This window comes from Grus americana, chromosome 1, assembly GCF_028858705.1.
Source record: "Grus americana isolate bGruAme1 chromosome 1, bGruAme1.mat, whole genome shotgun sequence".
Classification (NCBI taxonomy): domain Eukaryota; kingdom Metazoa; phylum Chordata; class Aves; order Gruiformes; family Gruidae; genus Grus; species Grus americana.
This window is the reverse complement of record NC_072852.1, coordinates 186,139,038-186,163,720: the sequence shown is the minus strand read 5'-3', so window position 1 is coordinate 186,163,720 and position 24,683 is coordinate 186,139,038. Positions and strand designations below refer to the sequence as shown.

The following is a 24,683-nucleotide window of genomic DNA, read 5'->3' as shown; positions in this document are numbered from 1 at the left end:
TTAATTTACAGATGAGGCTGTACTTTGGTTCTCATTTATTTCTGTTCTTCTCTGGTAGCATCATTTTCAAAAATATCCTGTATCAAATATTCTCTTGCCTTGGAGATATTCTAGTTTTCCCTTTAATCCAATCTTGTATGCAACTTCTGCAGGCATCATTTAAGGGATTTTTGTTGTTGTTCCTAGTTTTTCTGGTTTTTTTTACATTTATACTTGATGACAATACCCTACTCTGGTAGCATGTTTTATGGCAACAAAAACTGAGGTTTAAACTTTCTGTTAATATGCTCACTATGAGCTGGCACCTCTAATAAAGTGTATTGTAGTTACACTGCATTTATTAAACATTGACGCTTGCATATCACTCTAGGCTTAGTTGTTTGGGTCTTTTTAGTTATTTATAACTCAGCAGAAAAGCAATTAGATAATAATCCTTTGTCTGAGACATGCCACATAAATTACCAGCAGAAGAATAAGTCGTTAGGAAAGATGCAATTATTTACATCCTGTGAGTTATATTGATAGGAGAAACAATGACGTGATATGGACCCTTCCAGAACAAGGTAGTTTTTTAAACCCTAATTTAGTAAGGAAACAGCTTTGCATATGGTCAATGAAAATTTGATACAGCATAGAACTTACCAACAGATGTTTGACAATGAATATTTCATGTTACTTAATAATTCTACTTACCAGTTACAGTTGACAGTACAGTGCATCCTAGAGTTCTTTCTGGAGGTCAGGAGACAGTCTGAAAACCATGGTCTGCAGCTAGACTGGGAACAGCTATTTCACTCAGATTCTGCAGATGTCAGCCCGAAATCTGGGGCCTCTCTTTGGCCAAATCTTACCCAGACATGGAGGAAAAATGAGTTAATTGGAGAGTTTCTCAGCTAATATAAACTCTGCTGGTTTCCCCTTAGGGATGAATCTACCATCCTTATAGGCTGTGTGCTGCTGGATCACTTACCCAAACAAATTTGATCCTGATTAGGGGTGGGTACATTATGTCTTGTCTTCCGATTGCCCAGAGAACAGGAGTTACGCCAGCTTTAGGCTTCCAGGGTGTCTGTGGGAGAACAAATGATGCAACATGGATTAACCTACAAACAAATGTGAACTGGCAGAACGGGTTTATATGAGATTGCCATCTCAAAACACATGAATGCAGCATTTTGATGCAGTACAAAAAGATGTGAAGCCACTTTCCTATACTGTCAAACCATGGCCTCAGCTGCTCTTTAGCTCTAATGTAATGCTTGGAGACCTTTTATGTTGGGTGTTAGCTGTGGGTGTTTGCAAGACTTCATAGTCTAGATAGTTGTGTATACTGAAATTACTGGACATACATTGACACTTTTCTTTGAATAGAGTAGTGGGATGTTGGTCTTTGATATGTACTAATTTAATATTCTCCTCTGCATTTCCCTTTTTTATTATCCTTAGCTGCCTATTGCATGAAGTTTCTTTAAATGCCTTGATCTTTAGCATCTAGTACTCATAGTATCCTACCTCCTTTAGGTTTTTTTAACTCCTCAAAGTTAGGTAAATGAAGGAGATCCTTTTTCTGCCTGCTTTGTCTACTGCAGTTATGCAAGAAAAACTCTTTGACATCTTCCTAGCTTGTGTTTCCATTGAGGAGAGTTTCTGAAATGATCAGATAATGACTTTTGATACATCTTAGCACCTATTCACAGAATGGAAATTAAACACTTTAAAGTTCAAATGTTTTTCAAAATTCATATGATCTTATTAATACCTATTAGTGGAAAATGGCAAACTAGCTCTTCCTCATATCTTTGTGAATCTTTTCTACTTGAATTTCCACTTGCAAACTAAAACCAGATTGTTAATTAAGCAAGATTTTCTGAGCTCCTGGGTCATCAACACAACGATAGTAATTAAATTCTAGCCTCAGTTTCTATACGTGTAATAATAGAGTGCTTTAGCATTTTCATTCTTTTCAAATTAATTGAATAAATGTACACAGCATAACTTCCTTGATACATCCACCCTTTACTCCAAGCAAGTTCTAATAGGCTGAAGTTATCACATCTGCTATTAAAACTTGAATGGATCACAAACAGATCAGATGATCCCAGTAGTTTTGAGGCACCTTCTTTAGTATAAACTACATATATGAATTAATTTTAAAAGACTACATTTATTTTCTATGGCTTTAGAAGTTAATTAACCAACCGTGATGACTGCAAAGAAAAACTTCCATATGCGATTCAAAATGTTGTAATCTTCCTGACTCTGAAAGCAGCCTGCAAAAGTGGTAAAAAAAAGAGAATAGAAGAAAGGTGCTCCTATTCAACTGAGTGAGGTTAACTTTCAGATGTAGAGGTGAAAGATACATAACTGACTTACTAGGTGGGCTCACCATTTTAGGAAAGATGGGTTGTTAGGTATAATAAGATCCTCTACATCTGTGACTTGGGAGAAGGAGAGCAGCCATCGATCAACTCGATGAGAAACCAGATTGGAGGGCATTATAGCACTCCTGCCACCATTTCTCAGCAAAAGAGAGGGGAGGGAGGTGCTGCAAGCTGCAGCCTTACGAAACAGTGGACATCATTTCAGCCCAGGAATCCAAAGAGATAAATAGCCAAGAACCTTGTGAAAGAGTTGAAGCATTTTTCAGTTTGACTTCATAGGTTGACACAGCTGCTCACTCAGGAGCACAGCCCAGGTCATTTGTAGAAAATCTGGATTTTTCGGCAGTCCTTCAGTTAACTGTGCTGGGATCAAGGCAACTTTTATCTTGGCCACATTACTTTTAGGCAGGTCACTGTTGTGGAAGGACAACGTTGCTTGTAACTGATGCAAAGAGAAAAAAAAAGAGTGTTGGGAGAAAAGGTTCTGAATTAGGATGAACAAACAGCTAAAAACTTAAGGATCTTAATTGTCCTAGAAAATTGTCCTAAAAATTGATGTCTGGCTTCAGAACAAATTCGTAAGAGTTGAATGAGGGAAGCCCATTTCACATCTCTTCTTCATCTTATATGCACAAAAATGCAACTGTTCATGTACATAAACATGCATAGGCCATGGGCACAGGACAGAACGATCTACCACAGGTGAGCCTGTTGATATTAAATAGCAGAGAAGCAGCAGTTGCAGGTAAAGAATGCAGCATTAATGGCATTAATGTATGGTTTAGCCCTTCCCGTCTGCTGGCAAATCCGCACTATCAGATAGCCACCCTTCAAAGCAAAGCCTGCTTGTCTTTCACGCTTTCATATGTACAGCCTGCTCATCTGTACGCAGCTGCTACAGGGCAACATGTGTCAGGTTTATGCCTTGAGTGTTGTTTCTGTAGTCACACACCTATAGCCACACACGCGAAGGCACGTGGCTGCACAGAGAGTTGTAGCAGACATCGCTGGGAAGCAGCTGCATGCGTGTTTTTTGGTACATAGTTGTAAGTTGTGTAGACTAAAGTTATGGAGACAGACTTGAAGGGAGACATCTCCAACATTGATAAAATGTAAGTACAAAAGACACATCATTGGATGGATATTGATGATGTTGTTTCAGTAATGACATCATCCATAGACTCCTAGTGTCTTTGCTTTGCTTCTCTATAGTGATCACAACATAAATTGCTTGTCTTGTTTGACTTCCTTGTTCACCAAAGTTGAGCAGATTGTCGCCGTTTTCAACGCTTCTACCAGACAAAAAGCTTGGGACCATTTCTCGAAAGCCCAGCGAAAGAACATAGACATTTGGCGAAAGCATTCTGAGGTTGGTGATTTTATTATTACTTTCTATCCATCATCTCACAGCTGGATTGACACAGAACGAGTGTGATTGTAGCTGGACATAGTGTATTCAGCAATATTTACGGCTACCGTTTTAGCTGTTAATCAACTGGCCGTTATACAGTCTCATCTACAGTATGAATTGCTCCCATTGCTCTCATTATGATAATGGTCATTAAATAACACTAAGACAGAGAGCAATGTGTTTTTATTTTTCATGCAAGATTTGGGAAATCATTGGAGGATTATGTTTACTATCTAAAATAATGAACTGAAGTAGTGAAATTAGGAACAATATTTTCAACTAAGGATAGAATTAAGAACTATTTCTGGAAAATATCTTTTTAGGAGTCATCGTGATCTGTTTTTAAAAGAAGTATTCTGTAGCACAGATTATTTTTTTTCTTGTTGTGCCATGATATAGTCATTATAAGATGACTTTGCCTGGAAATAAAATAGAGAATTTCTTTCCAAAGTAATGACTTAAGCATATTAAGTCCAGAATTATGACATACTCCTTCCCATTTGTTTCATGCTGATCTTTAAAAAAGTAGATACATCACTTGTATTGATTCTAAGTATTATGCTTGCAAAGAAACCAGTACAAATGTAATCATACTACCACACAGAGTTAGCAATGTGGGACCATGCATGTGTGACTGGCATAAGCACAAGCAGAGGAAATGGGATTCTAACTCCCCTTGCTGCGAGTGGCAGCAAAGGAAGCGATAGACCTCATCCTGTGTTTTGGTCATCCAGCTTTCGTTTTTAATTCAGTATATACGCTATGAGCCTGTATTTTAAAAAGTAAGTACCGCTGTCTTTCTTTTCTTTCTTTCTTCTTCCTTTTTTTTTTCTTTTTTTTTTTAATATGAGCAACTTACATACACTTGGTTTACCTCCATGTAGTACAGTATGTTGATTGTTAGTATCACAGTCCTCTAAATGATTTTTCTCTGTCTCAGAATAAAAACTTTAGAAGGTAAGATGCACTTATTTAATTATTTTGTAGTACACTTGTAAAATAAGTGTTGTACACTTAGTTTGAGAAACACTAAAGTGCTGTGATATAAATCATTTGGATAACATTTTAAGTGCCCATTAACTAATGCTAAATTACAGTTGAATACCAATGGCACTAAATGTAACATCCACATGAATACCAAATGAATTCTTTATTATCAGTGCTATTATGGTGAATACCAAATGACTTCACAATAATGGGACACTTAAAATAAAATGTTGGCATAACTTATTGGGACAAACTGTATTTTGCATTTTGTTCACAAATATTTCATATAAGTAGTGGATAAAGCCTTTGTTCAATTGCAAGTTGGGAAGTTGGGGATTGATGTTTGTCTTATCTTTTAGAGAAGTATGAAAATATAATTTGCTAGTAGCTTATTTCAATTATATTAAGACCATCCCTTCTTAAACTAACTTTCTATAAAGGGATGTGGTATGTCATTTATTTGCTGGCTTCTAAATCTTTAATAAACCAAAATGTGTAAGAGTTGGATTTTCCAGAAATGTTTATTCACTACTCGCTTTTTCAAATACTCGCCTTTTGTTTTTCTAAGAAGAGGACAACAAAAACAATTCAAAAATATGCGAAGGCTCTTGCTTAACCAATATATTTTAGAAGTGCTTGTTTTTCAGATATGTAATATGATGGAAATGTACCAAATGGCATCTTTGATTTAAATCATATTTTCTAACCATGACATTATTTGCTAATTTGTTTAATTACCTGATCACTTTCCCTTTTTTCCAAATTTAAGAAAGCTTTGCTAGAAACCCAAACCCAAAGCAAACACTCATACACATAGACATTCCCAGTGGCAGATTATTGGCCTTGCTGATAATGTAGACATTGATGCATCAAGGACATTTATCCCCTAAAGAGCGAGTAAATGTAAGCGGATATCTGCTCATGTATGCTGTATACTTCCCCAGGAAAAAGTGCAGGTGGCCTCTTCCAATAAGGAATTAAGGAACGGCTTGCTAATTTCTTCCAGAGGTGCCTCTGATTGCATGAGACACTGGTTGACAATTTACCTTCTAATAACTTGTTTTTTAATTTGAAATCATTCTCATGTAAAACGCCCACTAATTAGCCTCCTTGCCTTTGCCAGAATTAATGGACACATATACATTTATCAGAATATTTGAGATCTGCCGATGAACCAAGGGCAGAGCTCAAGGGAAACGCCTTCCCTTTTTTTGCCCGGTCCCTCTCTGACAGCTTATTGTTAATTGCACGGAGCAGTGGTCAGACTCCTCAATGCTGTCTCCTCCTTCCACGCGACTCTTCCTTGTTTCAAAGATTTCAAACCACCTCTTTGGGAATTAGGCTCTTTGTCGGCAGAAAAATTAGCTGTCTGCGGACTGAAAAGGCCTACACTAATCACGGTGCAGCATCCCCGTGTTACACCTGACAGGATTATTAGGACAAAATAGAGTCCTTTCAATCTTCTCAGCGCTGCCATTAAAAAGCCATCCGCTACACCCGCGCCGGCTTTTCTACCCAGAACAAAGACAGTCTAGACTCCCACAAAGCCTGGGTGCCTGCTGATCATTTACCGAGTGACATGTGCACGGGCTCCCTGCCTGCCTGCCTGCCTGCCCGTCTGCCCGCCCTTGCGGCGATCGCCCAGAGACTGGGCTGTCTGTGCTGGCACTCATTTTGGGTCAATATGCAGAGATTTTCATGACAGCGTTGTTGGGTTGGGTCTTAAATCCCAGGTGATCTAGGCACTGGGACAGAGGGTGAGATTCCTTTGCCCAGCATTAGGCACCTACAATATAGAGCGCTCCGACTGCACTGGCTGCCTGTGGCTCCCTTTACCATCAGCAGGGAGAACTAGGCACTTTTAGGGTGTACTTAATATGACTTCGTGTAATGGAGACACCCACACTTGGTCGGATGAATCCTCCCCCAAGTGGCAGAGAGAAGCAAGAATTATCTATACCTTAAGCAGGCTGACAATCTCTGTATCAGTCTGCTTTATACCCAGTTTTAAACATTATCTCTGCTGTTAAAGCATTCTGCTGTATTTAGTAGAACTGAAGATCACTCAGTGTGGAGACTCACTTTCTATCCTGTTTTCCCTGAGTGTTACCTTTGATAAACTTCGTTCTTTCACAGGAAGAATTCCCTGTGCTACTGTTGTTATAAATATTCATATACAAATAAATATGATTACAATGATAAATAATGTATAATTAAAATCAGAGCAGTATTAAAAACAGTTACTAAGTAATACATAATGACTTTATGGAAGTTAATACTGACAAAAGGTCATTTTGGGTTTTAGGAGCTCCGAAATGCTCACAGCGAACAGCTCATGGGAATCCGTCGGGAAGAGGAGATGGAAATGTCCGATGATGACAGTGGTGACAATCCGAGTAAAAAGCTGAGAGTAGATGATTCAGGTAAAGACAAATCCCTCTATAATGTCAAGTATATACAACTGTTGGTTTTTTAAAAGCAAACAAAAACTTACATATGAGAAGTGACATATTAATAGCTGATTATATAAGATAGTATCTTATTTTAAACCCTCATAAATTAGCTATTTGAACGATGCAAGCTGTCTCTAGGAGGTGTCTGTCACCTTTTACAATTTATGATGATGAAAATTCTCCAGTTCTGCCCTTGGCTGGAAGCATTATGTTTCTTTAGCAGGCTCTCTACAGTCTTGCATAACAGTCTGTCATTTCCTGATTGCAACAATGTCTTATTGTGAGACCAGTTGAAGTTATGTTTTGGTCAGTATTCTCTAAGCCTTACCTTTCTTTTCAACAAATACATAGTAATGTATAAGCTCTCTGACAAATACGCTATACCATTTTAACGGCGTGTTTTGTGGAATCAGCTTTCAAGGCTACATATTTCACAATATGATACTGCATACTGCATTAATTTGACTCTCGTTAGGTGACTATCATGAAAGAAAGAGCAAGGGTGCTTGTAATATGTGGAAAGAAAAGCAACTTTTTCGGTCTTCTACAAATATTCTACTATCCAGAGTGGACACCCCAAGAGGTGGCTCAGAAACCACCTGAATTACTGACTGATAACATGATCTGGATGGACCCTTTGCTTGATTTCTTGACGTTGGCTAATAAAGTTGTGAGTAGCTAACAAGGGTGTGCCTGTCTAAACACTCATCTTCAGAAAGAAAATTTACAGAGGCTGAAGCCAAAGCATGACTGGGAGCTACCAGCCAGCAGTGACCTTGAAGGAAGGTAAAGAAGAAGAGAGTGATATGGAAAGAAACTGAGAGTCTGATGATGAGGATAATTTTGATCTAGGCCTTTGCATACAGGCACCATGTTAAGAAAGGAAAGAATTTCATCCATTCAATGGTTTCACATCCTTGTATGCCTGCACGGAAGTGTGAATTCAAGCTTACATAGAGAAGAGCTCTTTGGCTCCTTCTGTGACAAGATGCTGTGTGAGGTCAAATGACTCCAGTAGTAAAGACCACAAGAAGGAGTGTCATTCTAGCAAAGAAATTTTTACTACAGCATCTCTCTTGAGGGGAAATTTAGTGTTTTTCCTGGAAGAAAAATGAAACAATAAAACCTGTAAAGGGCAGCCTTAATTTTTGCTTGGCTAATTGTGTGGGTTTGAATTTTCTAGACACCATTAGCAAATGTTTGGAGCTGAGACAGTGAGTCTCTGCAGACAAAGCACTGCTAACAATCAGAGATTTTTTTGAATGTCTGATCATCTTACCTTGACTGTGTCTGTCCACTCTTACTGAGGGAAGTAATTAGAATTAACAACAGGAAGACAGAGCCAGAAATACCCACAGCCTGCAGTCTAGAAGAGAAGTAATGATGTTTCGAACTGTCATACTTATCCATTCAGCTAGATTTAACATATGCATGCTTAGGGCAGAGCTCTGCTGGTCATTTTTTTCTAACATCACAAACAGGAAAGTGTCTTTCATTTTCTTCCATGAAAAGGGTCGTTTCTATCAAATATTTTGATATCTCAGATTTCTACAGTATTCCATCCCAAACAACTTCAGTTTGTTATAATGTGGGGACTTGAGTCCCCTCAGTGATAACAGCAATAAACCCAGTACTGTGTTGCATACTAAATAAAAATTTAGTGATATGAATCCACTTGAGTACTTGTCCGTCATTGTCCATTGTACCATTCATCATTGTCTTGATCTTAGTGGAACTGATCCAGCCTGCTGCATATGTAGAGTCATCCAGTTCTAAAATTAATTTTATACTTTCTTATTCCAACATTGCACTCTCAACTAAAGCAAGTGGATTTGGTTCTTCTGTCCTTGACAAGAGAGGGAACTTGGAGTTAAATCAAAGAAGTCATTGAGTATAAAATATTGGTAAATGAAAAGAAAGAGGGAGAAGGACATTTATTTTTTTCATTTTTATGCACAGAGAAGTGATTCTTCCTTTCCTCTTTTAGCTTTTTTAAAAAAAATTCTATTTGTGCTAGCTGCCTTCTCTTTTTCTTTTTTTCTTTCTTTTTGAGTATGTATTCCAGAACTACTCTTTATTTCACTGGAGTAGCTATTTGTACTCACAGTAAGCTCTGTTCTACAAAGAATGTCTCTTAAAGAATCTTTTATCACAAAGAAAGAATTCTGCACAGTAAGAAAACATTGGCACTTTCTTTATTTTTAACCCCTTTTCTTAAAATGTTTGTCTAAATGTTTAACCATGGGAAGGGCAGGGCTTGAGTAACACAAAGAAGATATTGTGCCTCTTCAATTCAAGGACAGCATGCACACATAAAGGCTTAACAGTCTGAATCTGACAGTGGCTAAAGCAACAAGACATAATGAATTGGTTTGGATAGTTCCAGAGTTCTGGACTGCCTGTCCTGCCATCCCAACAGATTTCTTGAGAACATTATTTTTCAGCCTGCCCTACTTGACAGTGGGAACAACACTCCTGGGAAGTTACCATCCCCAAAGCTACAACAAGTGACAGAAATTCCCCCAGGTTCCAACACCTGTTTCAGGTCTTTTTTTCACCAGTTCACCTAGTTAAATCACCCCTAGCATAAGAAGGCTCAATTAATTCAACAATTTAGAATGGGTCCTAAGACCTCATTCTGTCTTGGTAAAGTGTAGTTTCATCAGTCTCCCAATATAATATTTTCCATTAACTCAAGCCTTTTTGATTCAGAAATAACTCCACTTCTGGGAGCATCTAGATAGTATGGTGCTGAGTGTGTCACATTTCCTCACAGCTAGACCGGTTAGAATGAAAACTCTCCTCTAGGATATCTGAAAAGAAACCTGGTCATCACCCTAAAAAAAAAAGAGGGTGGATTCCAGCCCCGACATTTGAAAACACAGTGCAACAAAACTGAGGCTGGCAAAAGGTCTTCAGTCCAGACTTGCTGGACTTCAGGTTTCAGAGGAACATTACAGCGAGCTGAGGCCCTTGTACACACTAAGTTCTGGGGATTTGGGGTAGACGATGGAAAAGCTGTTAGTAAGAATGGTTTGCATATTTTCTTCAAGTTGTGCAAGATACTAAATCATGCAAGTGATCGAGTCATGGTTTGTATTAAAAATCTACTAATAGCTGTTTGTTTGGGAAGATTTGGGCTTGCTACTTGTGACAATGTAGAACAGCTCCAGGAGGATTTGTTGCAAAGCATGTCACTCCATTCTAGACTCAAATCCTCTTCTTTCATCTGCTAATTGCTTGTCTCCTAGTTGTTTATGTACGTGATTTACTGATATCAGTGACTCAGTGGCAGAGCTGGAATGAGAATGGGGACCATTAGTCTCCTGGACCTGTCTTCCACCCTCTGGTTCATGTTGCAGGGCTGAGGCACTGCCTTCTGCGCAAAGTCTTTCCGCTCCTCCAGACGTTTTACAGGTCATTCTCCCCAGGCTTAGTACCCTACTCTATCATGTGCAAGCTGAATCTTCAAGGAAAAGGAGGGCATCACTACCTGCTTGTTCTTTTGGAGAGCATCTCAAACTGCTGCCAGGACCCCCTGAAGAGCCCCCCAGGGAAACCAATAAGTTGGCATATGTGCACAGTTTATAGGAAGTCCTCCTGGTTTCACAGGCTAAAGGTCATGTGCATTACGGGGAAAGCTGACAGAAGGCTGACCTGAGATTGAGTGAATCCCACCTGTGGGATCAGCTAATCTGATTTTTCTGCAATGTGGATTTTGGAGTTTGAAAGGGACAAGAGGATTGCTGAAGTAAAGCTGGGAGATTGCTAAGAAAAAAATAATAACGATGATTGGCAATGCAGTTAATACATTTGAAAGTCAAGGTGCAGCTACTGGAGCATTAGCTCAAGGGAAGAAAATAGAGATTCAGTGCTGGAGTCTAGAGGATATACAAAAACCTTCAGAATGATCAGGATTTATGGATGCTTCGTCTCCCACCTGCTGGCACGAGGAGTAAGGATCCACATGTAAAAGCCTCCAAAGTAATTTTAAGAATTAGTGAAGTGAAGCTGTGTGTTGTAGAAAAGAGCTGAAGTTTGGTTTATGCCTAGAAGGCACCTGTAATTTTATTTTAAGGGGAGGTGGGTTAATCTCTTTCTTTTGCAGTTCTCAGCGACGTGCCATTAATTCTAGCAACTCCAACTTCATCGAGAGACTGTGGCTAGCACCGCGGAATTGCTTTAGTGAATTGTGCTTGCAGAGGGACATGGGGAGCATGGTTGCATGATTAAGGCTTTTGACTGGGATCCCAGAGCTCTGGGCCGAATCCCAGCTCTGCCACATACCCCCTGCCAGGACTAATCAATGAATTTGTGCTGTCTCGGTTCCCTACTATCAAATGGAGGCAACGATGCTTCCTTTCATTCATCCACTGCCTGACCCGTCCACGTGGATGATAAGCACCTCTCTGGCTGAATGGACTTGCAGTAGCCCACTCATTGGGCCCCTGGATCATTTCACCACCTTTGTATTACCTGTGATGAAGTAACTTAATAACATCTCGGGGACTGCATGCCAACAATAAATTCCAAGTTATGTAGCGTAAGCCCAGTTTGAACACATAAGATTAGCGCTGCCTTCCAAGTCAGGACAGACATCCTCTATGGCAGGATTTTCAAATATGCTTAAAGTAGGCACCAAATTTAAACATTGACTCTCTTTGTGTCTTGAACAGTAGCCTGGATCTTTAAGTGCTCTCCTGAACTGATCCTGTCCTAAGTCACTTGCCACAGGAGACAGGCTGAATAGTGGGCAGTCCCATCTCACAGAAGAGTGTAAGTCCTTATGAAAGTCAGTATTTGAAAATCACACCCTGGTGCATACAGCATAAAACAAGCTTTGTGATACTGTTCATAAGTCTATCTTGAAAGTTGCAAGCCTGGCAAGTCTTCAAGAAAAGCCTGCAACAACACCAAAGTGGTCTGTGTGATGCATATTCATCTTTTCTCTGCAATTCAATCCTCTTTTTTCATTCTTTAAGGCTTGCGTGAATGCAGAGATGCACACGTGGAATGGAAACTGTGTTTTATAGCTGGATTAAACTGGTAGGAAAGCTTTATATAGCTTGTTACAACTTTGAATAGAAATTGCTGAGCTCCAGCTGTGTGGAGCTTCGCTTCGCTCTTCCTTTTCTTCCAACTGGCCCAGTGTCATGGCAGAACTCATGTCAGATCTTCCTCTTCCTCCCAATCCCAGGGATATTTCTCCCTTTCTTTCTTGTAAGTCTTATCTTTTGGGTTTCCTGGGAGATTTTGTTTTAAACAAAAGTCTGATTCAATTTTCTGTCTTTACCTCTCCATCCCATAGTTTTTCGGCATCAGATGTTGTGAAAGTGATACTGATATTTAACAAGCCCATAATTTCCCCTTTTTCCATTTAAACACTTGTTGATAAAGATAATGTAAAATAACAAAATGCATTTACTTTAGAAATTAATTGTCTAGCATTGCTTTTTTCCTCAAATAAATCAATACCATTTCAAAGCCATCAGCAGCCGGTGTCATAATCAGCGCTGTGGTAATAAACATATAATGGCATATGAAGAGGCAAATAAACCCTGTTAACATAAGCTACTAACCAGATTTTATAAGCAGTCCTGAAGAAAAGAACATATGTAAAATCTGAAGCTCTGAATTGTCACTGTAGGGACGCGGTCCCCTCTCTGGCCGGAGAAGACAGCTGAACAATCCTTTTGAGCTCTGCGAGTGGAGTAACTTCCCTTTGAATGGACACAGCAGAAAATCAGCTCTGCTCCCAGGGACCATCAGGGATGATCACTAGAAAACAGCACAAGATGATTACTCCCTCTACGCTGGGAAAAGCCTGCTCTAGTGTCTTTCACAGCATGCCGGTTCGGCGCTGTTATCATCAGGCAGACTCCAATTTCGTGCCTTAAAATGCATTCCATTTTTCCCACAGCTTTTACAAAAGTAGGCTGAAATTCAGGAAGCATGTAGGCAGGGGCCTAATTTTATGCCCCTGGTTTTAAGTCCATTTGGCTCTAATAACGCTCCTTGTGCAGCTGAATTTAGCAGAAATGCCTTGATGAATTGGGGCTGAAGGTTGTTGTCAAGCCTGTCTTCCCTGGGGAACAGAGACAGCCTTGTCCTGTCCCAGCTGCTGGGGCAGTTCTTCTGCATCATGCACAACACATTGGCTTGGGGATGAAGGTCTGTGCTGGTCCTGTGGACACAGCACTGACGGGGTTAATCTAACTTTCAATTTTTAGAGGAAAGAGACACTTCAAAGGCATTTTCCTAATACGGGTTTTAGGAGGATGTCCCGTTTACTACAAAACAAGTCTGTTGTGCTTTGATGCTTTTCAACTGCCAGAAATACTATTATCTAGATTACATTTTATCATGTTTTCTGGGTATTTCATACTGATAAGGTTTTATGCAGGATCATTACATATGAGAATAGATTTAATCCTGTTTTTAGTAAGCTTTAAGGACACTGAGGGATTATTTATGTAATAAGATGCAAAGTTGCTATGGAAAATGCTATAGCAACCTAACATCTTCACAAAACCAAGCAGCCACTTGTGACAGCAATCTAAATTTACATTTATTTTAGTGTCATTTTATTGACATTCTTAGTATCTCATTTTGACAGCATGTTAAAATATGTTTTGCGTTCATGCTAGAACAAAATTAACAGCACATTGTTGGAATGAAGATGATGCTTATAATTTTTGGAGATAATTTTAGCATATTTCATTCTGTGTAAATAGCATTAAAATAGTACTGAAAAGAAGTTTGGGTGCATCCCCTCTATTTGTAATAGAGCAAACAATGCGCATTGAAAGTAATATTTTACAAGTCAGTGAAAGCTAAACTGGGTTTATTTGCTTTGAATCTGAATGAAAATATATTTAAGAAAGAAATGATTTTGTTATTAGAATTTATTTCAAATCCTGTATCTTTTATTATAACTTTCCCAGTTCAGGATACAGGCTATAATTTTTCATTAGGTTTCATAAAGCAGGGCATCATTTCTGAATGTGTAGACTTGCAGTTTGATAAGGAATTGCCCTATTGAAATGGGACTTTCTAAAACGTAGGATACCGGTACCCATTGCCCCTTAGGAGGTTAAATAAAAAGGAAAAGGAAAAACAAACACAAAGTGACAAAACAGCCTGAACTCTGTCCTGCGCTCATTGCAGTTAATAATGAAACTCGCATTGACTTCAATGGGAGCAGAAGCAAGCTCTGTATATTGATTTTCTCCATCCCCCTCCATTAAGAATCCTGAAGTGTGGCTGTAACAGTGTTGAAGTGGGATGTTGGCAGCAAAATCAATAAAAGACAATATTAGAACATATGCTGTTTTCAGCTTCCTCACAATCTGATATAGCTGGTATTAGCATTCTTCTCCAAATTACACTTCATGCTTTCTATAAAGTGACCTTCCTTATAGTGCCCTCTCCAATATAAAGCTTTTGTGCTCTTACTCTCATATTTAGCCTTCAAGAGAATGAGCCCTATTTGTAACAGTGAAGATGGTTGATTCTGAACAGAGCATAAAGAACAGATCCCTTCAAGAGTGGCTTCTGCCTAAACCCTATTTCTGACCTCCCATGAAAGATCATTTCTATTACTGTTTAAACTAAGCTCTTGGTTTGAGGTTTCCTTAATTATGCTGCCCTTCATGCTTTGTTGTTTTTAGAAACTCTTTTCACCCCAGCACATTAGAGAAACTTGCAGATATTGCTTGAGGTGGAGGTTTAGGTACCTTCTTACCCATTAAATCCAAGAAACATCAGGCATTGCTAAGGTGTCAGAGGAGATAATGATCAGAAAGCAGAGTCTTTTCCAATGTCAGTACAAGCTTCAAAAGTCATAATTGCAGGTTTGGGGAGCATCCTTATGTCATGAGACAGGCAAGGCTGGCTGAAGTTTCCAAAGCATGAAAAGCTTCCTTTTTGAAGCTTGCAGCTTCTCGTTCCTTGTGCGTCCAGATTGACTGGCAGCCTGCGATGTGGTTGCATGCCAGCAGTTAAAAACACACCCAGCAGAGCTCATGCTTGCAGCTGGATGGCCACAGAAACTCCCAAAACTACTACTAGTTCGTGGTGCTGGTTTGCTTTGGTGAATGAATCTCAGATTCAGAGGAGTTTCATGATGTCCTGCTCTTTGGTTTTAGCTTAAAGACCATCTCAAGAAAATAAGCTTCACACTAATGACATGTATCCATAGTACAGCATTTTTGTGATTAATATATTGAAGGATTTGCTTCATAAAGTTGAAAGCCAAGTGGTTTCAAAGCTGCTTGGAGGTGAGTGTTTTTGGGTTTAGATTCATGGCAGAGGGAAAAGAGAACAAAGAAAGGCCATCTCAGATGTGAAATGACTGACTGAAGAGCTAGATACCATATCAAAACCGTACCATTTTATACCACTTCTCCACTAATTCCAGCATATGGCTCCTTGAACACCAGCATATAGAACTCTAAAGGTGGAAAATTTGTTTCTTCTATGTTAAAAGGAAAGTGGTTTGTTTTATTGGATTTTTTAATTAGAAACTATAATTGCTATTTTTTTTTGCCTTTCAATGGGCAAATAGTTTGCAATCTTTTTGTTTATTTATTCATCCCTCCGCATATTTGATGCATAGCAAGTTGCATCAAGTGCAAGAACTGTGCCAAGCATGTCTTTACAGCACTTGTATCCAGTGATTGCTGAGCTGCTTCTACAACTGCCAAGTGCCCACCTCACATGTCAACCAGAGATCTCTCCGAAGAGCTTTGGGTGGTTGCTAGTCCACAACATCAGTTTCTTCATTGCTTCTTTGTCATGTGTCAGATACGAACTGTCTTCCCTCTTAAATTTGTCTGAGCTCTGGAGACAAGTGAGCACTTTTAACAGTCGAGGAAGAACATGATAAAAAGCAATACCTCTCTCCATGTTGTTCTATTATCAGATAGTCATCTGTCTCATCATGTTTTGTTGATAGGTTTTGAGATGCCTGTGCTGTTAGACCTTGATCCCACAAGCTACTGCCTGCTGCTCGTAGTGTTTGCACTCAACTTTTGCTCAACACCCACAGATAAAAAGTCCTAAGCAATGGCTTACCCAGAAGGTCTGGTACACAGACTATTTCACTGTTATCTCTTCACAGTTACACACTTTTTGCAAATTTCAGTAACTTGTCCATTTTTGAAAGGACTGGAGGTACCACTAAGCTCTGTAGAAGCCTGTCATATGCAAGTTTGCAACACATTTTATTTTTCAGTAGCTGAGAAAATGCCTAGTAAACATGTTAAATTGTGGAGAAGTACAGTGACCTCTATTTGCAGATACTGAATATGCTGAAGGCAGGATGGAGTGGAGAGAAGGAGGTTTTGGCTTGCAGGTACAGCTCTTCTGCACACCCTTCCATTCATGTAGTGGATAAATGGCTCAAGAAATGCTGTCTCTGAATGTGAGAGTCAAGAAATTACAAGCTTGATGTGATCGTTTGCTTATGCCTTCTGAAGGGGTAAAAACATATTCCCACATTAAAGATCCATTTTTATCTAAGGCCAAAATAACTGAGCAAGTATTTCAGCATTATGTACAATTTTTAAAGAAAAATTAGCTCAGCCCTCCAATCCAGTACAAGGTCAGAGAGATAGCTCTCCTGCAATTTAAGGTGCAATAGAATTTTGTACAAAGGTGGTTTGTTTTCTCATTTATAGCAAGCACTTTACATTTATGAATGAAATTTGCCTATTATAAATCAGAACAATTCAAAACACTACAGTCACTTAAAACACTCAGATCAGCCCTTTCTTCCCTAATGAAGGTGACAAATCGAGGGATTCACGTGCACACTGTCAAGTTTGTTTCCAAGTAGCAATGACAGTTTCTTCATATTTATAAGTCCCACTGATTATTTTTTTTCAAGTTGTCACAGTGGTGCTGGACCTGAATGCAATTCCTAGTTCAAATGCCAACAGTAGGAATACAGCCATGTGCCTTGTAAATGCCAGTGTCTATTGTTTAAGTCTGAATAAAAATATAGCAATTACTTTGACTCCTAAGAAGTAACCATCAGTGACCCACCTATACAGAGGTTTACCTATATGCAATAATGTTCAAATATCCTAAGTAATTTATGTATCATGTGTACACACATACATACAATCCATTTATGCCATATACATAAGATTAGCATAACATATATGAAACACTGAGCATTCATCAGCATCTCTGGTGCTGTGGAGTGTTCAAATGTCTGCACCCTCAGTTGCAAAGCACCATTAATACAAGCAGCATTTTTCCATTACTGATGTGGGAGAGGGTCATCAATGCCACTTGGCATCTCCCCAGTAACCAGCGCTTTTCTTACTTGAGTGAACATACTCTTTCCCCCTTGAGACTAAAATCTCCTCTGTTCATTTTTCGTGTTACAGGAATACAGTCATTTTTTTAAATATTGTTGATTAGAGGAAAAAGTCGCATCTTTGCTGACTTCTTTAAACCACAGTCTCTGTAAAAGTGTTGCAACAGTTCTATTTCTCAATTAGGGAAAAAAGCAGAGCCTCTAAAAGAGATTTGGTACTTGATTAATTAAATTTAACTAAGACAGCAGTTATTAGTAAACATAAAGCATAAGTATCTGAAAAATTCATCTTATCACAAACCAAATACTCTACTAAGCAGTGAGAAGGAGTGCTTTTTACTGAATTTTGAAAATATCTGAGAACTGATATTATTTTTAATTGAAGTTATACCCTTACGTTTTTCTTATGATGACTTGCTTCCCACACCCCTAGTTCAAGAGGAGAACAAAGCAGGAAAGGCAACGCAACAACCAACCCAACTGGGAGTCTACCCATCGCAGTAGTCTGTGCAGGACCACCTCTTCCCTCTCCTGTCTCTTATGCATAAGCCAAGTCAGTTGAGCTTGGTACATATCATGGGTGGCAGCAGAAGAAATATAACCCAAAAAGGAGAGGAAACAAGGGGCTTTTGCTTTAAAGAGGTGACCTGGAGAAACTAGTCTCAATGGGCAGATTAACTAGGAACTGTCAAAATATCATTTACGAGCTATGTGGATTCCTGTTCTCCAAAGAGATGCTGTCAAGTAAAATAGACCTAAAATGTGACAGGCTTTGATATTATTGGAACAAGGTGGTCTCTTCCAAATTCTGAATATGCATTTCAGTAATGCGATGTGACATTTTTGTAGGAAAAGTCCAAAACACTTAATGCTGCAATTTACCTGGGACAGAACTGGGTAAGAGGGGACTGGAGAACGTACTGCAAAATAAGTATGAGTGAGGGAAGAGAGAAACATCTGGAAATGTCAGGCAGGTGGGAATTAAAAATGAAGAAAGAGATGGACTCATGCATTTGGAGCTGAAGGAGGAGAACCAGTACAGAGGTAAAGGAGAGGAAGGTATGAAGAGAGGGGTAGAAAGATTGGCTTAAGGTGGGAAATTATCTTTCTGTCTTTTGTGCCCTTTAGAGAAAGTTAGTTCACTGTTCAAGTGAGTTTTCTGCAGCCATGAGGTCTAGATCAATGATCCCAAAGTGAGGTCCTGAGCCAGTGATTGCTTGTAAGTCTGTAGTAAGTAATCTGCATCTTATTCTAGGACTAGCTAAAACAGTGAGATTGAATTACCTTGTTAGTGTTTTTAATTAAAAGTCAGAGTTTGCGAGAGCATGGTGAAATACAGACAGCCGGTGCTGATCCACAGTCTGGAAAGTTTGGAAGCCACTAGTCCAGAAACTTAAAGCGGAGATTTTCAGTTAATGATCTCTCTAGGGCTTTAAATAAAATGTCAGATATCGTGAAACTCATCATAACACCACAGGAGCTGGCAGCACTGCTCTCTGGGGCATTCTTAGTCCACTGCAGAGCCAGCATTTGCGTGCTCCTTTTTATTAGTAGGCCCAGCTGAACTGTAATCTGCCCTCCCTTTCCTTACCTCTTCTTTGCTATTTGCAAAGAGATATGCTTCATTACACAAGAAATAATAAGCCTTCATAAGTTACTGGTAAGCCACGTGTGTGGTAACCGGGGAAAGAACAGCGCTATTGCTGAAGTCTGCTAAGCAGAAAGAAGTTTTGTAAACTGAGAAAATCTCTCTTCAGAGAAACTCTGGTTTCTCAAATGTTACATCTGTCTGTATTGGATGGGATGGACAAAATCGCAGTTAAATGATAGTGCAACTTTTCTTTTTTCTTTCTTTTTTTTTTTTCCTTCTTCTTTTTTTTGGCAGTATCCTTCCATTTTCTAATTGTTCGCCAGCAAGTTTTATGTGAATAGAAAGCCTGAAAATAATTCTCATGAGTATTCAATTTGAACATCTGGCATCATCATGAATGTAACTGGTATAATGAGCTTCTCTGCATTGAACATAGGCTGCATGGTGAGGGGAGGACTTCGAAGCAACTGCACCTGAATAAAGCAGATTTTCTAAAAGAGTAAATCTCCCTCCCAGTGTGCGCACCCTAACTCAGGCTAGCATTAATGACAATAACCTCTTCACATATAGGATAATTAGTGCCCTTGGAGTTTAAATTTGCAGGTACTGAGACATTCAAATGAAGTGTGCCTTACGTCAGGAAAAAAAAAGTGGAAATTGCTTCATTGTTTGGTTACATTATGTCTGAAGGGGGAAAGAAAAAACTGTTCATGGCTAGGTTAGCTTGTAATTGGCCCAAATTATTTATTTTTATACCATTCTAATTGTGTTTTCAGAGTTTATTTAGGCTAGTTAGCTGGCTGCTTTCAAGCTTTAACCAAAGGATTATTTTTTTTATAAGCCAAGTGACATAGTCTGTTTTTGTGGGAACATGGGAGAACAATGGAACAGGCATTTATTAAAGAATGCAGTATGGGAATAAAGTTGCTTTTATCTGCTAGTATCAGACATATTTCTGTGCACTCATCATTGACATCCAAGCACTACTTGTGCTGGTGACCAGGTATTTATTAACTGTCCATAAAGAAAAGAAAGTGTCCTCTAGGAACTCAAGGCAATGGATCAAAGCCACTTTAGATATTGGAGGTCTCAGGAGCCTGACCTTGTTGTAAAGTGTGCTGAGAAAATGCCTCAAAGTGATGAAGGTGTAGCTTAGCCTTACTCTTCCAGAAAGCTTCTTTGAGATGCCACCAAAGAGTTGCTTTCCCAAATGGTTTTGAAGTAGGCACAGAGCATGTGTAACTAAAACTTGTTCTCAGAGCTCAGTTTTTATGGTAGGGTTTACAAAAGTCAGCTGTGAGACAAGGGATCCATATCTGGGCAGTTGTAGGTAATAAGGGCCTCAACTTTCTTTCTGCCATGAGCTGACAACTTCAGGAGAATACAGAGAGAGGGTCAGCTTTGACAGTTCACAGTGGAGATACAGGTTCACGCTTCTCTACTTGCTCAGTGTGTGTTCCCACCTCAGAGGCCATCCAGCTGCCCATCTGCAGCAAGGGCCATGCCTTCCTTCCCACCACCTCGCAGACCTCCTGCAAACCCGGCCTTCCCACCCCCCTCAAGGTGTGGGTCCACTCACTGGCATCACTTCACACACCCCCTACCATTGAGAGACCACGATGGGATCCTCAGGCTGTAGCGCAAGGGTTAACTTCCTGTGGGCTGCAGCACTAAGTGGAGCCTTATACGGTAAAAATGAGTGAGGGCCCAGTGGTTCCATCTAGCCTATGAAACTGAAAGTTTTTTCCTTCAAGGCAGCCCCAATCTTAACATCATCCTTTCCTGACTTGCCAGCAGGCACACACCAGTGTATCCTCTCACAGTTTTGCATTCAACATGAAACTGGGCCCATTAATCACTTTTGAACTCCTCCTCCTTACACCCAGAAACTGTTAAAAATGCCACTGCCTTTCTTGTGCCACCACCAGGAGTCCTACCACACTTCCTTTTCCTTCGCATATTAAACTCAGGTCCAAAATTTTATTTTGTTCCACCTAACTCTTCCTAGAATCTGACCTCTGCCTTTATTCTGTCAAAATTCATATCCAAACCTTCTGACCTTGTGTTTTCCTTCCAGGAGTTCCTTTTCTTTGCTCCCCACTTGAGCCCTTTCTCAAGATAGCATACAATGTATCTCCTAAGACCATCCATTCCATACTTCTGCTACGACCATCTTACTTACGAATGACAAATGTCATTATTGTGTAACTTGCCCTGTTTTCTACAGCATCAAGACATAGCTGATGCCCTTCCAGATCCTCCAGAAACATTTTTCCTTGCTGATTTTCCCCTGGTTGTACTGCTTCACAGTTCACCTATTTGAAAAACAAGCAAGCTAGCTAAAAGCCAAGGATAACTTTTATTGTTTGTATTTATAGTTGTGAACTTTGTGTTCCTATTTCTCTCCTCTCACATTTGTTCAGTCCCTCAAGTTGAAAACTCTTTGAAGAAGTAGCTGTGTCTTGCAAGATGGCTTTTTTTGACATTGTAAATGCTCTGCAACGGGAGTGATGCAAAAAATTACCATAATAACAGCCATCATTCTGACAGTTTTTGATGCTTTTCTTGTTGATGTTATCAAAAGGAGCATTATATCATTTTAAACCTTATTTTCAAGTCAGGAAATTAGGTTAATGGCATTAGTAGAAATCAGATGGCAGGAAGATTTGGGAATATGCTCTTCATCTCTTTTCATCCACGTCACTGTATTGATACATTGGCTAACGGCCCAAAACCCTGAGAAATTCTGCTAAAGAAGCTAGAACCAAAATTCTGAAGATAGACAAATAAGCATGGAAGTTTTCAGTTTTGTGATCTATTTCTATACAAATATAGAAGAATCTATAGAAAAAAAAAATATTACTTCCAGATTGCCTCAGACTCTTGAGATAAATTACTGCATATCCATTTCAACTCACAGTGTCCCCAGTATGCAAATTAATAGTCTGCCATTAATGTTAACTGTAATGTTATCAGGGCATCATCTAATGAGAAATGCACAGCCCAGATGTGCATTAATAAATCTGGTAGAAAATTTTGGATTCTCCCTAATTTCCTCAATAAATAGATACATTCAGAGATTTGGAGTATTCACTTTATTTCCTGGCCGCTATGACATGATGTGAGACATAAAATACTACAATTACCCTGTATGACCTGTGAAGACTCTACACTGGCTCCAGTGGGCACTATTATGCATTAGGTTAAATGTATTCACAGAGTACCAGCTAGAAGTAAAAGGTACAGTGTAGTACTACTCATAAAGAAGGCACACTCCTAACTATCCGAGCTAGATGCCCTAGAAGAATAAAGTTAATTGTTTGTTTCTTCTGAGACATCAGTCAATGAGTATGTCCTTAGCCTTCAGTGGATTTCTGATCAGCCAGTCACTTCTTGTTTTAAAAAGAGTGTCTTTTTGCTTTGGGACTAGTCTGGAGTCTACAGGAGTAGAGTCCAGGAGTCTACTCCTACATGGAATCTATCTGTCTTGCCACCGAGGCTGGTGGCGAATTGTATGTATCACTTCTGCCTCAGCACAAGGAAACCACGCTAACTTCTTAGATGTCCTCATAATATCAGTGTGAAGGTTTCCCCCACTTACATGTGTTTAATCTTCCTCCAGCTGCTTCTCTGAGACTGGCAGGTATCATTTTGCATCCCTCAGTGAAAACGCTGCAAAGTGTGTATTGAGCTGGTTTCCAGCTGTGTTTGTTTAGGTAGGAATATTTTCTTCTGCTTGCAGCACAGGCAGCTATTTGGGATTCTTGTCAGAGTTTTCTTTTGATATAGTTTCCTTGTATATAGTTCTTCTGTAAATACTTTCAGCATTCATTGTCTTTTTAACCTAAAATGCTTTTTAGCATGTCTCAGAGAGGGATTTTGTAGATGAGTATCTGAACTACCAAACTTAAAATGGCTTGAGAAGTAGCATTGCGATGAGCTGAATATTTTTTTTTTTACTAAAACTACATTCATCAGCTTTGTCAATGAAGCCATAGCAAAAATTTCTGCAAAACTTTGAAAAATATTTACTTTTTAAAATGCAGATTCCCTTTCCCCCAAAATTCTCCTCTGATTTTAATTTAGTATTCAATTAAGTGTCTTTATATAATAGGTAATAAATTATGTACTATTATACATAATTATTATAAATGAAATATAATTAAAATAATTTATAATTAGTTTTCTATATAATAGATATTTTATTCAGAACCAAAAGAGACATTGGTCTGAATCCAGAATTATTTTAATTCTAGTGCACTAAAATATAAAGATCTTAAAATAATAGTTATGTTACGTCAACACAAAGAACATTTGTGATTTTGTTTAAAATAGTTACCCAGTGTTGAATGAGCTGGAACCCCTGGGGTCCACCAGATGTCTGTCCTTGACTTATTCTCCTTTTCTGCTAACCACTCTGTCCGCATGTGTTAGGAACCAGCTATTTGTAGCTTTAAATTAAATAGCAAAGGAACTACATGTATTTAATGCCATATCGTTTGTGGACTCTTATCTATAATTAATTCATTTAAAAGCTTGTGACAATTTAGTATTCTGTTACACTACTGCTAGATGTGTTGTATCCTCTTTATTTAAGGACATATTTCTACCTTGGACTCTGTCTTTAATTGCTTATTACGAATGGCTAGGAAGATCACCAGGGTGTATTATAATGGTGATAAGAAATTGTACACTTCTGGGAATCCTGCCTAATATCACAAACTTATCTCTGCTGTATTCTTATTCTCTCACTTTAGGTTGTTCAGGATATTTCTATTTTGTCTTAAAATAGATTGTAACCTCTTCCAAACACAGCTTTCATCTTCCTGTGTCTGCAATCTAGAATAAGAAGGAGCCCGTCCTTGGATGGGGCTTCTTGGTAGTACTGTAATGTAATTATTGTCATACAGGTTTTAATACTGTATACGAACTATAATTTTAAAATCATGAAATAAAATCATAGCATTCAGAGGTGCAACTCTGATTTTTTTTTTTAGCAGTAAGAGTGTATTGTTTTTCTACAGGAAAAATGGACAGTTACCTTCACTGCTGATATATACTGTGACTTGTTACATTTGAATGAGGTTTTTTTCAACACTAATAGCTTCATCACCTACAGGCTACTCACTTTTGCAATATGTTGTAGCCTCTTCCATTTCCCCAGATTCGCTGTCCCTGTAGCAGACTTCTCGTGCTGTCCCTAGCGCCACTCAATAGCCTGAACTCAACTAGGAGGACAAAAAGGAGAAGGAGTTTGCTAACTGGGCTGTAGTGTGACCCAGAAAATACACGACAGCAGCCTTTCCAGGTAGAGCAGCCTGAACCTCAGCTGAATCTGGGTCTTAACCCACATTTCAGTGGGGACGGTGATTAACAAGTATGTAGGCTTTACGCCCTCCACTTATACAGCAGCTCTGAGAAGTTTTTTAAGAGCTGGATTATCAGATGAATTACTGTTCCCAAACCACCGTAAAAATCTGAGTATGCCCATGGTGGTCTCCTTTCATGCTCTCAGAGGGTAGGCAGCTTCTGG

The 24,683-nt window shown here is 39.1% G+C and overlaps 1 protein-coding gene across 6 annotated transcripts in view; it reads left to right on the top strand.

Moving 5' to 3' along the window:
• Positions 1–24,683, top strand: part of ENOX1 (ecto-NOX disulfide-thiol exchanger 1) — a 370,433-nt gene that overhangs the window by 298,066 nt on the left and 47,684 nt on the right. For all 6 annotated transcript variants that reach the window (XM_054809849.1, XM_054809876.1, XM_054809859.1 and 3 more), the window contains 2 exons: positions 3,644–3,750; positions 7,085–7,202. In XM_054809849.1, coding sequence (XP_054665824.1) covers positions 3,644–3,750; positions 7,085–7,202 — 225 coding nt within the window. The remainder of the gene's footprint in view (positions 1–3,643; positions 3,751–7,084; positions 7,203–24,683) is intronic.